The 13,009-nt window shown below is 46.5% G+C and overlaps 1 protein-coding gene across 2 annotated transcripts in view; it reads left to right on the plus strand.

The window, feature by feature from the left end:
* The first annotated feature begins 3,261 nt into the window (after positions 1–3,261).
* Positions 3,262–13,009, plus strand: part of Zscan2 (zinc finger and SCAN domain containing 2) — an 18,965-nt gene continuing 9,217 nt past the window's right edge. The window contains exons 1-2 of one of the 2 annotated variants that reach the window (XM_028754863.1): positions 3,262–3,365; positions 5,687–6,196. In XM_028754863.1, the coding sequence (XP_028610696.1) occupies positions 5,791–6,196 (406 nt within the window). In that variant the 5' untranslated portion in view covers positions 3,262–3,365; positions 5,687–5,790. The remainder of the gene's footprint in view (positions 3,366–5,686; positions 6,197–13,009) is intronic. The other variant, XM_028754865.1, reaches the window with a different exon arrangement.

Below are 13,009 nucleotides of genomic sequence, written 5' to 3' on the forward strand. Positions count from 1 at the left end.
TTTTCTTCCCATTGTCCATAATCTCCCCTGGCTGCCTATCCTGCCTCATCCTTTCTGTCCCATGGTGCTCTCAGAGATTAGCTGTGGCAGCAAGCCTCTCCTCAACAGTATTGTTAGGCCATGAGTTGGTCTCACATGTGACTTATTTTTTGTTTCAGCTGGGATGGATGACCTAGGCCAACACCTGAGCCCGAGTCACAGAATGGAGAAGACTGGTTGTAGGCCACTTTTTTTTTTTTTTTTTTTTGGTTTTTCGAGACAGGTTTCTCTGTGTAGCCCTGGCTGTCCTGGAACTCACTCTGTAGACCAGGCTAGCCTCGAATTCAGAAATCCGCCTGCCTCTGCCTCCCAAGTGCTGGGATTAAAGGCGTGTGCCACCACTGCCCGGCTGTAGGCCACTTCTGTGACACACTAGTTCTGGTTCGTTTCTTACGGTCAGCAGTTGGTTTGGGAAGGAACAAAAATAAAATGATTTTTGGATTTCTGGAAATTTCCAGGGGGTTCACCCTACTGACTATCAAATCCTTCCATTGTGGAAATTTCCACTGGTGGTGAGGATGGACGCACAAAGGGACATTTCTCTGTTGATATTAGGTCATCTCCTGAACCATCACTGGCAATATTCTTTTAGCTTTCCTCTCCAGGCACACTGACTGCGGAAGAGTGGTGGCTGGCAATTACATCCAGGAACTTAGGGTAGACTTCCTAGTCTGGCCTGGAGGTGGCGCTGTTCGCACGCGGTCAGTTTAAGACTCCCAAATTAAGACGCTTTCAATGAGCAGCTATTGGTGCTAAGATTCAATCTTATACCTTGCAACAAACCTCTAAATGCCACTTGAGCATCTTTTTTGGTTAAGTCTCTCCTTTTTTAAGAGTTATTTTTATTATTTTATGTGTATGAATATTTTGCTTGCATGCATGTGAGTGCACTGTGTGTGTGAGGTCAAAATGTCCATGGATGCCCTGAGACTGGAGTTACAGACAAGAACTCTTAACTCCGGAGTCACCTCTCCAGCCTTTCTTTTGTGTTTTGATAAATGAGTTTAATTAGCAAGAAAAAACGTGCATCCAAACTGTTAGCATTTCTTCTAGGCTCCGCCCCACAGTTACCTGGCAACAGCTAGGTATGCTTGACTCAGTATAAAAGGGGCTGTTTGCCCCCTCCTCTCTCTCTTACTCTCTTACCCTCTTCACTCTATGCCCCTTTTCTCCCCATTCCCCTCATGGCGGGCCACTCTACCTCCTCCTCCTCCTCCTCCTCCTCCTCCTCCTCCTCCTCCTCCTCCTTCTCTCTCTCTCCCTCTCTCCCCACCCCCACCCCCATCCCCCGCCTTTCTCTGTCTCTACTACCCCTCAACTCCCCTCACCATGCTCTAAATAAACTCTATTCTATACAATACCTGTTGTGAGGCTGGTAACGTGGGGGTGGGTGGGGGTGGGGATGGATGCCTCAGCATGGGCCCGCAGAGGCACCCCCCCCTTACCATTCCACTCCTCCATCAAACATATCTTTGGCTTTTCTTTTTCATAAAACACAAAACAAACGATCTTTGGGGGTGGTGATAACTCAGAATCTATATATAAAAAGACTGGATGAACGAAATTGACTGGATAAAAATTTAGATTTCGGGCTGGAAGGGTGGCTCAGCGATTAAGAACACACACTTGCTCTTGCAGAGGACTGAAGTTTACTCTTAGCACACACGTTGGTCCGTTCATAACTTCTCTAATTCCAGTTCCGGAGGATCCAATGCCTCTGACTTCTGGGTTTCCAAACTCATATGCACATTCCCACACAGACACATAATTAAAAATAAAATAAACCTTCTAAAAAGCCAAATACGGGGCTGTAGAGATGGCTCAGTGGTTAAGAGCACTAGTTGTTCTTCCAAAGGACCCTGGTTCAATCTCTGGCACCCACATGGCAGTTCACAACTTCTGTAATTCCAGTTCCAGGAGATCCAACTCCATCAAACCAGTGCACATAAAATAAAATTAATTATTTTTTTTAAAGCCAAATATCATTTTAAGTCAGAAAAATGAATTTATTTTGCTCTGTGTGTGTGTTTGTGTGTGAATGGGTGTGCTCATGCACACAAGTATTCTATGACTCTGTGTATATCCAACAAGAACAGAAGGGGGTATCAGATTCCATTCAGCCAGTTACAGGGAGTTGTGAGACACTCATATGGGTGGTGGGATCTGAACTTGGATCCTGTGGATGAGCAGGAAGTGCTATTTACCAGTAAACCATCTGTACAACATTCAAATTCCTTCCTTTGATAGCCTACCAGAAATCGAAAGGCAAAATGAGAAAACAATTGTTACTGGGTCAGCAAGATGGCTCAGTGGGTAAAGGCGCGTTTTATCACAGGCCTCGAAGGATGGTTTATCACTTCTCCCTTAGATTTCTTTCCTGGGTGTCCAGGTAGTTACTCTCTTGTTTTTATTTAGTATGGAGGCAGCCATTTCTTTTGTAGCAGGAACCTTGGCAACCAAGGGGACCCTGAACTGACCCATCTGGAGAGACCTCTATTGTTCTTTGTGTCCTATTTTAGGAGGCCTGGTTGGTCATTCCTTCCCAGAGCTCACCTCCTGCCTAACGGTAAGGCAGGCTCCAAGGAGCAGGCTATAGAAGAATAGGACTTACAAAGCAGAGAGAGCGGGGCGGGGCTTTCGTGAAGACGCAAGAATACCACGTGTGAAAACAAAGGGGTGTGAAACACCCGAGTGCGTGTGCGTAGCAGCAAATTTCGGGGAGAGGTGCGAGCTTGGGCCACAAGGGACTTTGCTTGCGCAGATTTCTTTTCTGCTTAGAGCTTTTGGCTCTGGAGGGCTCGACAATATCATTTAACAATTCTCAGCTGAAAAAGACTGATAAATTCACCCAGCTTTCATTTTTTTATAGATAAATACACGCAAGCTATAGAGAATTGAAACTATCTGTCTCTGGTAAAAAGCTTTGGGCAGTACTAGAAGACAGATGGCTAGTCCTGGGACTTCCTCTGCCTCTGATCCTGCGGCATTGCCTAAGGCTATCAAACCCGCTGTTCGCTCAGGTACGGAATTCGGCTTGTCTCTGAGTGAACTACATTTCCCACAATGCATCGGACCAAACTTCCCTCCCACCGCCCAGCTGGATGCTGTTTTCACCAATAGTGGAGCAGGATTTCAGGAACTGTTGTGGACATCCAATGAGAGTGGTGATGGGCGGGCCTCTCCCGTCCATTGTTCTCTCTGCCCCTTGGGCTTGAGCTGAGGTGAATCCAGAGGGGCCGGGCCGGACCAGACCGAGGGGTGCTTTTGCGCGCAGAGAGATAGCGGGAACAGGACCTGGTCCCTGGAGAGGCGAGCGAGAGAGGCAGGTCTGGAGCCGCGCGCCCGGCGGGGAACAGCCAGAGAGACGAGCGAGTAACGGGCCTGGAGCCAGCTCAGGGCAGCTTGGGGGAGGGGCGTCGGTGTCCGCCTCCGGCAGGCTGGACGCTCAACTCTGCGTCCCGATTCCTCGGAGCCCGCGAACTTCCGCTCACACCAGAGCTCCGGGTACAGGCAGCCTAGGAGCGCAGGTTTACACTGGGAAGGGATGCTCGACGACAATCTCGCCGAGCCTCCTCCTTGACCAGATGGGGAAACTGAGGTTCTGAGGGGGCGTGTCGTAGCCAGGTTTAGCGAATGAGCTCTCTAGGCTCTCTAGGTTCAGTGATCCCGGGCTGTCCAGGAAGAATTAGGACGTAGTTGTGTTTCACGTGGTCATTTGGACAAACTGACATTGGGAGCTTCAGTTTTCTTTCTGTTGTTGCCGGTCTGTTTTCATGCGGGGGGGGGGGCACGTTATCTGATTCTATGGTGTAATGGTTTTTAAAAATAAATATTCATTGCTTTCATAATACTTAAATAGTTTTTAATTCCACTGCTTTGAATATTTTGTAGAGCTACTACTCAGGTCTAGGTCCCTCCCCACTTTCCCCGCAATGATCCCTATGTATGTTTATTAAAAAGGAATTGGGCATGGCTGTTCTCAGTACTCAGGAAGCAGGACAGGCAGATCAGGAGTTCGAGGCCAGCTTGGGTTATATAGTGAGATCTTGCTTCAGAAACAAAAGTCAACAGAATGTCTGTAGTGAACGTGGTGGAACATTCTCTTGTTATTATTCCCAAACAGTACAGCATACCAACTATTTACATATTATTTACACTTAGGTATATGTTGTCTAGAGATGATTGAAGGTATTTAGTACACCGTTTTATTTAGAGCACTTGAGTATTTACAAATTCTGGAATCTGGGAGATTCCCCGAGGATAACCTCCTTTGAAATGTAGTCCTAATTAATGCCTTCTAGTGAAGCCAGGAGCATCTTGAGAAATGATCCATTACTGATCATAAAGATGTTCCACGTGATAAGGAGTCATGTTATCTATTAAGTGGCCACTGAGGTTGAATGACTAACCTGTTTGTTAGGTCCCTTGTTCTGAAGGAAGTCTGAACTGATTGAGGGCAGGATATGTCAGTTCTGCTTCCCGCAGCCCAGATCACTGCATTCCCCTACTCTTCTTTTGGTCTTCTGAAAAGAGCAATGCCGTGTGTGTGTGTGTGTGTGTGTGTGTGTGCACGCGCATGTGTGCGCGCACGCTGTAGTTATTATTCTGAGGGTTCCTATACCCCCTTGTTTTGTTTCAATATCTACTAGGGGTTTCTACCCCACTTCAGACCATATTGTTCCCAGAGAAAAGACATAGAAGCCTTTAGATTTATAATAAGCTTAAAAGCATTAGAGTTGGGTAGATATCACCTTCTATGATGTTTTGTCTACTCTGTGGTGATCCCCAAGATGTCACTTGCCATGTTCTGCCTGGGCCACTCCTACTCCATCAGGCCAGCCCTCATGGCCGAGGGCTCATGAACCATTTGCCCTATGGCCACTTTCTTCCTTCTTTTTTTCTCTTCCTGGTCCCTACCTCAGATCCCAAGCCTGGAAACCTTTGCTCCACCCCCTCTCTTCTGCCCAGCCGTCTCTATTAACCAGCCAAGGAGAATTTGGGAGGCAGGGTTTACAGAGCATAATTTGGTGTACATGAGATCTTCTAGTTGAGGGCAACCAGATCTTGGGGCCGCTATTTAGCATTTGAATACATAGTAGCATCAGATTAACCCCCTATGCATGTTTGTGTGTGTGTGTTTGTGTGATATTTCTTTTTTTTTTTTTTTTTTTTAGGTTTTTTGAGACAGGGTTTCTCTTATAGCCCTGGCTGTCCTGGAACTCACTCTGTAGACCAGGCTGGCCTCGAACTCAGAAATCCACCTGCCTCTGCCTCCCAAGTGCTGGGATTAAAGGCGTGTGCCACCACTGCCCGGCTTGTGTCATATTTCTTTCTTTTTTTTGTTTTTAAATCTCTTTCTCTCTCTCTCTCTCTCTCTCTCTCTCTTTTTTTTTTTTTTTTTTTTTGGTGTTTTGAGACAAGGTTTCTCTGTGTAGCCCTGGAACTCACTCTGTAGACCAGGCTGGCCTCGAACTCAGAAATCCGCCTGTCTCTGCCTCTCAAATGCTGGGATTGTGTGATATTTCTTTTGCCATAGAGAGTCACTGTTTTTAGGAGCGAGGCAGCAAGCCTCTGTTGGTTTTGAATGTAAGGAGGCTGCTGTGAGATAGTTTCCTTAGTGATTCTGGTTCTGTGCCTTGTTTTTCAGCAGTGTTTCTTGTGGAGATTGGAGGAAAGACAGCCTTCTCAGAGAGCCTGACTGGAGACAGGTGTGAGGCTTGAAGCCTATGTGACCATCTAGGAAGTTGGACAATGGCAGCTGAAGTGCCAGCAGTGACCACTCCCCTCAGCCCTTTGGTTCAGGTACCTCAAGAAGAAGAAGATGAACAGGCACAGGTTACCACTATGATCCTGGAGGATGATTCGTGGGTGCAGGAGGCAGTGCTGCAGGAGGATGGCCCTGATTTGGAGCCCTTTCCCCAAAGTGCTGGAAAAGGCAGCCCCCGGGAGGAGGCTACAGCCGAGGGGCCTCAGGGTGCGCTTGTCCGATTTCGGGAGCTCTGTCGGCGCTGGCTGAGACCAGAGGTGCACACTAAGGAACAGATGCTAACTGTGCTGCCAAGAGAAATTCAGGCCTGGCTGCAAGAACACCGGCCTGAGAGCAGCGAGGAGGCCGTGGCCCTGGTGGAAGACTTGACCCAGCCTTTTCCTCACACTGGTAAGACGAAGAACCACGCAGGGAGAGGGCGGGAACCTTTGAGGTGGAATGGTGTCAGGGTTTGATGTGTGTGTGCAGGAGTGAATGGTCTTCCAGCAGACTGGGAGATGGCACTTGTCTTTCCTGCCGTCTTTGCAGCATTCAGCAAGCTCCTAGCTCTTTTAATGCCCTCACCCTGTGCAGAGGCAGCTCCAAAGTTTCAGTCTGAGGGACTTGAGGACTGTTCTTAAAGCTCCATTTACATACTAAACAGGGCTTTCACGTGTTTATCCCAGGGGTTGGGAAGTTTACTGAGATCAGGGGATAAAGTTCTATGGTAAATAAAATGCTTCCCTAGTATGCACAGGAGGTTATCTGGAAAGTAGTTTTCTGTTTGTGATTTTTAATTTTTCTTGCTATAGAGAAAAAGTGTTTCTTCTTCCTCTTCTTTCTTCTTTCTTCTGCTTCTTGATAGGGTCTCATTATGTAGCTCTGGCTGGCCTAAACTCACGATGTAGACCAGGCTGGCTTCAAACCCACAGAGATCTGCCTGCCTGCCTCTGCCTCAAGAATAAGACATTCTTCCCTTATGAGGAACAGAACATTTCTGTTGGTTTGCAGATAAAAGCACAAAAGGGACCTCTGTAACCCACCCCTTGGTTCCTTCGGTTGGCTGTAATCTTTCAAATAGCTCCAGCAATTAGAATAAAAGCATGCAATTTTTTTCAAAATGGTCATTTTATGAAACCATGATAAACAACAAGTAAATTGTCTGGGTTTTCTGTGGTGTGATGTCATCTTAGATCCTTTAAAGAGTAATTGGCCAGGCTTGGAAGGGCACACCTATTATCGTAGTACTTATAATTGAGGCAGGAGGATTGCAAGCTAGGTCTTCGTAGATAGAATAGATTCCATCTGGAGAAAAAAAAAAGGTAATTGCAGACAAGCTCTTTCCAATGGTTACTGTATTTACCTGCTGTGTTAGTACTGAGTTCTGGACCCCTGTCTCCTTAGCTATATTCTCTGTGCATTCGGCCTTGGGCTGTAAACTGTACTCACTTGATTATCAGGTATCTACCTGAGTTCTGCCTTTCCCCTAGGATGATTTCAGGACCCTTAGGATGTGGCTGCTTTGTGCTGATGACATACTTCAGGAATTCAGAAGGGAACGGAGAGAGGACAGGCCAGGTCAGAGAAGGCTTCATAGAAGACATGGACCATGAGTAGGAAGGAGGTTGCAGACTGGAGTAGAAATTGGAAAGTCACAGGATGCGGAGGAAGCTGACCGCTGAGAGGAGCTGTAGGCAGCCAAGGCTCTCAAGTGGGGGAGCAGAAGCAGTAGGTTTCTTCAGATTCAGAGCCGGTGAGGCAGGCTTGCTGACGGGAATGGAACGTGTTTTCAGGAAGTTATGTGGGAGTTTGGGGGAAGGGAGGATGGAGGTTTGAATGAAATGCCATTGGCCTCAGCAGGTTCTTGATCTAGGGCCTGTGGGGCACAAGAGGAAGCTGAGCTTGGCAACAGGATGTAGGTTTGATTAGGTGGGAGAGAGGTGGGCAGCAGTCAGGAAGCAGCCTGCTCATGGGGGTGTGCAGTGACGAGGACGGGATGTGTGAGAAAGGACTAGCGTGAACAGCATCCCTGGAGTGCTTCCTCCGGCCCTCAGTCGGCCTGAAGGTAAGTGAATTATTGTCCTTAGAGGAGGTGGGACCCACTTTAAGATCACGCAGTCGGTGTGAGGCAAAACCAAGACAACTCATGTTCTTAAGCATGTCATCACATGAGGGGTCCTGACAATTCCTAGTGAGGTGCTGGAAGGAGGAGATCCCAACAGGGATTATGGCAGCGTGACTCTGTACCATCCAGTCTGGAGGACTTAGCCAACTGGGAAGGGAGAGCATGAGGAGAGGGTAGGACAACAGCCAAGGACTAAGAGATATGGAGAAGTCTGTCCTCAGAAGAAAAGTCCGGGCTTAGAGGACTGACTGAAACTAGCTCCTCACTGGGCACCTTAGATGAGTGGGATTGTCACTTGACGGATAGGAAGTCAACAGAGTCACTCACACAGCTGTCCTTCTGTAGAGCCAGGATTCAAACTCAGGTCTGTTTGCTTCAGCATGGGTTTATGGGCACTAAGTTTTATTTGAAGTGAAGAGTTTTAATTTCTTTGACTTTGACAGATAATGTCCTTAGGGGTGTGCTTGAGATCAAGCCTAGGAACTGGATCATGTGAGGCAAGTATCAGTGAGCTATACCTACACCCAGTGACTTAGGTAATCAATTCATCTTTGAAATGGGATCTTGTGAGAGACAGGTAGATTTCTGAGTTCCAGGACAGCCTGGTCTACAGAGTGAGTTCCAGGACAGCCAGGGCTACACAGAGAAACCCTGTCTCAAAAAGCCAAAAAAATAAAAAATAAAATAAAAAGAAAGAAAAAGAAAGAAAGAAAGAAAGACAGAAAGAAAAAGAAATTGGATCTTGTGTATTCCAGGCTGGTCTAAAGTTGGTATGTAGTTAAGGATAAACTTGAACTTAAAAAAAAATTTTTTTTTTACTTAATTTTATGTGTATGGGTGTTTTGCCTGCATGCATGTATGTGCACCGTGTATGTGCCTGGTGCCCTCAGAGGTCAGAAGAAGGCATCGGATCTCCTGGAACTGTGTTTACAGACCACACTCTGAGCTGACAAGTGGGTGCTGGGAATCGAACCTTGGTCCTCTGGAAGAGCAGCCAATGCACCAAGCTGCTAAGCCATTTACAGCCCCACTTTGAACTTTTTGTTTTGTTTTGTTTTTTTGTTTTATCAAGACAGGGTTTCTCTGTGTAGCCCTGGCTGTCCTGGAACTCACTCTGTAGAGCAGACTAGCCTCGAACTCTCGAACTCAGAAATCCGCCTGTCTCTGCCTCCCAAGTGCTGGGATTAAAGGCATGCGCCACCACCGCCCGGCTTTCCTGGGTTCTAAGTTTTGATTTTGTGAAACAAAATGGGGTCAGGTTCAAACCTGGCAAAACATAGGCAGGGATACTTCTGAGTCTTCAAAGGAAGATTGGTTGGACATCATCTTAGATCTAGGGAAATACTTCTGCTTCTCAGGTTCTCTCTGCTGGTCTCCATTTGATAACACATTGTGCCCTTCTTCCTCATAGCTGCTCACAGGAATCTCTACATTTTCCTTCATTCTTCTCAGACATTGACTGCCTGATACCAGCGGCCTCTATTCTGTTTGTTACGATAAAGTCTTACCAGGAAGGGGCATTTCTAGGCCCGGTCAGTCACTGTGTAATATTTGACTAAGAGGCCCCTTAAAGTGTCCTGTGACTCCAGTTAAAACCATCCCTCTCTTATAGTTCACGTGTAAAGTTCATCTCTGTTAGTTCAAGTGTCCCATGGGTTTTAATTCCATTACAAGCCCTAAGTCAGGCTTTGGGGTTTCCTGACTGAATCTTTCCAGTGGCCTCTCAACTAAACCTCTACCCTCCTTGCTGCTCCTCAGATTCCTCCACACCTCCCAGAGCAGCCCGCCTGCAGCTCCACAGGTTTCTCCTCTCCATCTTCTGTGGGACGTTTGCAATCTCTTTGTCTTTGTGTTTTTGTTATTTGCTGGCTTTTTGTTTTGAGATGAGGCCTCACTTCACTATATATTGTGTCTAGCCTAGGCTGATCGTGAGCTCATCCTCCTGACTTAGTCTTTTGACTTTTTAATCAATCTTGTTTTTCTGTTTATATAAATCTTACTTCTTTTAGGAACTTAACAGAAGCCCCAAAGGCCAGGGACCTTACCCACTCTCCTTGTTCTCCTTCTCAGTTTCCTCTCACAGTGAGGACTCAGTGAGTGTTGTTGGGACACTTTTGCATTTACAGGTTGAGAGACCCTTACTTGCTTATTCTGTCAAGGAAACGGACAGATAGCTAGCTAGCTCTTTCCAGACTTTTTTTTTTTTTTTTTTTTTGGTTTTTCGAGACAGGGTTTCTCTGTGTAGCTCTGGCTGTCCTGGAACTCACTCTGTAGACCAGGTTGGCCTCAGAAATCCGCCTGCCTCTGCCTCCCAAGTGCTGGGATTAAAGGCGTGCACCACCACTGCCCGGCTTCTTTCCAGACTCTTAATTCCACAAACGAGGAACCTTATTTCTGCATCTCCAGCCACCTTCCCCCAGACAGAGTCTCAAAGCCCAGGATGGACTCAGATACTCTTGAGTTGCTGACGATGGCCTTGAACTTCTGATCTTTCTACCTTTGCCTCCCTAGAGCTGAGATCATAGGTGAGTTCTTCCATGTCCAGATTATACAGTGCGGGGACCAGCCCTGGGCTTGGTCCATGCTAGGCAAGTACTCTGAGCTGCGTCTTTAGCTTCCAGTCTACCTTTAGAAACAAGGAAAGATTTGCTTTTATTTTTAATTATGAGCGTCTTATTTTTAATTATGTGCGTCTGTGTGCCCTGACACATGAAAACCTGGGATCCTGCAGAGGCCAGAAGAGGAACTCAGATCTCCTGGAGCAAGAATTTTATGCAGCTGTGGGTACTAGGAGCTGAAGTTCTCTGGAAGAGCAGTGGAAATTAACACTTTTAACTGTTAAGCTATGTCTCTAGGTTCATGTCTGCCTTTTCTTGAGAATGCCAAGCTAAGATTTTATTTTATTTGTTTATTTATTTTTGTCTTTAGAGACAGTGTTTCCTCTATGTATCCCAGGCTGGCCTGGAATTCAAGAGATTCACCTGCCTCTGCCTTCAGAGTGCTAGGATTAAAGGTGTGTGCCACCATCACCCAATTACGAGTTGATTTTAAAGAAGTGTTTTCATTTTCAATTCTATATATGGATGTGTGTTTGTGCAGGAGTACATATATATGAGTGCAGATGCCCATAGAGGCAGAGAGGGGGTCAGCTGCCCTAGAGTAGTTACAGGTTGCAAGCCTTCTGACATCAGTACGGGAACCCAACTCAGGTCTACTGCAAGTATGAGCCTTTAACCACTAAGCCATCTTTCCAACCCCTAAGTTTTGATTTTGTAAAACAAAATGGGGTCAGATTCAAACCTGGCAAACCATAGGCAGGGATACTTCTGAGTCTTCAAAGGAAGATTGGTTGGACATCATCTTAGATCTAGGGAAATACTCAGGTCAGTGGGCAAGCCCAGCAGCTTACCTCCATCAAAGAATTGTCTTAGCCTGCAGTGTCTGCACTCTCAGAAGCTCCCTCACTCACACCCAGCATGTATGTAATACCTACCAGTAAAGGTACTTCAGATAGCAGAGTTCTGAGTGTGGAAGTGCTCCCCACTTCTCAAATTACAGAGGCTCAGGAGACAGTCCCGTGTCGTGTTGGGTAGCCCTTTCTCTTGGTGACCTAGACCAGCCACAGGTGTGAGACAACCACCTTCACTTGACTAGACAAGGTTGGAGTTGGAAATCTGCGTTACAGAGAATTGTCGTTTGTAGGGGAGCACAGGATGAGCAAGGTCTGGTTGATGGAGAACGAGACTGGGCGACCTCAGAATAAAGCGGGGAGGAGCTGGCTCAGCAGCTGAGAATACTTACTGCCCGTGCAGAGGACCCAGCTTTGGTTTCTAGCACCCAGATAACAGCTCTCAACTATCTGTGGCTCCAGTTCCAGGGGGGTTGATGCCCTTTTTTAACCTTCTGGGAAACAGGCATGCATATGGTACATATATGCACCTGCAGGCAAATGCTCATAAAACAAAATCTCAGGATGACATCACTGCTCTTGGGGGAGGCAACCTCTTGAGTGACTTAGGGTTTGTATGAGATTGACCACAGTGTCCTTGTTTGATGGCTCTGTTTTTAGTCCACTACAGACCTGTTAAAAGACCACTTATATAAAGCAATAGTTAACTTCTGTAACTGGTTACAGATTATTATTGATGTAAAAAACCGAATCCTTGTGGATTGGTTTATTGTCTCTCTATTTGGTTTTTTCCCCCTCAAATGCTTTGGGGAATGGAATTCAGGTTTTCTAGAAAAGTCCTGCATTTACAGTTAAGAGCACTGGCTGTTCTTCCAGAGGACCAAGGTTTAGTTTCCAGCACCCACATGGCAGTCCACAACTGTATGTAAATCCAGTTCCAGGGGATCTGACACTCTCACATTGACATACATGCACCTCACATGTACTCACACATACATACAAAACACCAATGCACATGAAATAAAAATAAATTTTAAAAAATTATTTGTCTTTTGGTTGGAGAGGGAGTGGTTAAAAGCACTTCCTGAAGACCTAAGCTTGGTTCCCAGCACCCACATCAGGTGACTCACAGCCGCTTGTAAGTCCAGTTCCAGGGAGTGAGGTGTAGTGGCACACATCTGAAATCTTAGCAGTCAGGAGGTGGAGCAGGACGATTCTAAGTTAGAGCAGCCTGAACTCCATAGGAAGTGGAAGTCCTTTGAGGAAGGAAGCCCAATGGTTGTGCATCTGCCTGCATACTTAAGCCCTGGGGTAAATCCTAGCCCCTGGCCCTCTCCCAGAATTGTCCAAATATTTTACATTTCAATAGTTAGCAGTTAAACTATCCCATGTGTTTCAGACCTGAGGTTAGAAGTCATTTATCAAGTTCATGGCCCTAATATTTAAATTCCAGTAATTCTTGGTGTAAAATGGGGACAGTTTACCTCTGAACTGTTAATTCTTCTAGAGTTCATCAATCTTTCTGTGAGATCATGAGACTGAGAAAGACGGTTAGGGAAGGGACCAGTGAACTCATGCCCCAGGCAACTCCAGGCCAGTGGCCTCAGAGTCAGAGTGAACCCCCTCTCTAGCTCCCTCTTCCTTCCTTCCTTCCTTCCTTCCTTCCTTCCTTCCTTCCTTCCTTCCTTCC

This window comes from Grammomys surdaster, unplaced genomic scaffold, assembly GCF_004785775.1.
Source record: "Grammomys surdaster isolate TR1022 unplaced genomic scaffold, NIH_TR_1.0 126036, whole genome shotgun sequence".
NCBI lineage: Eukaryota > Metazoa > Chordata > Mammalia > Rodentia > Muridae > Grammomys > Grammomys surdaster.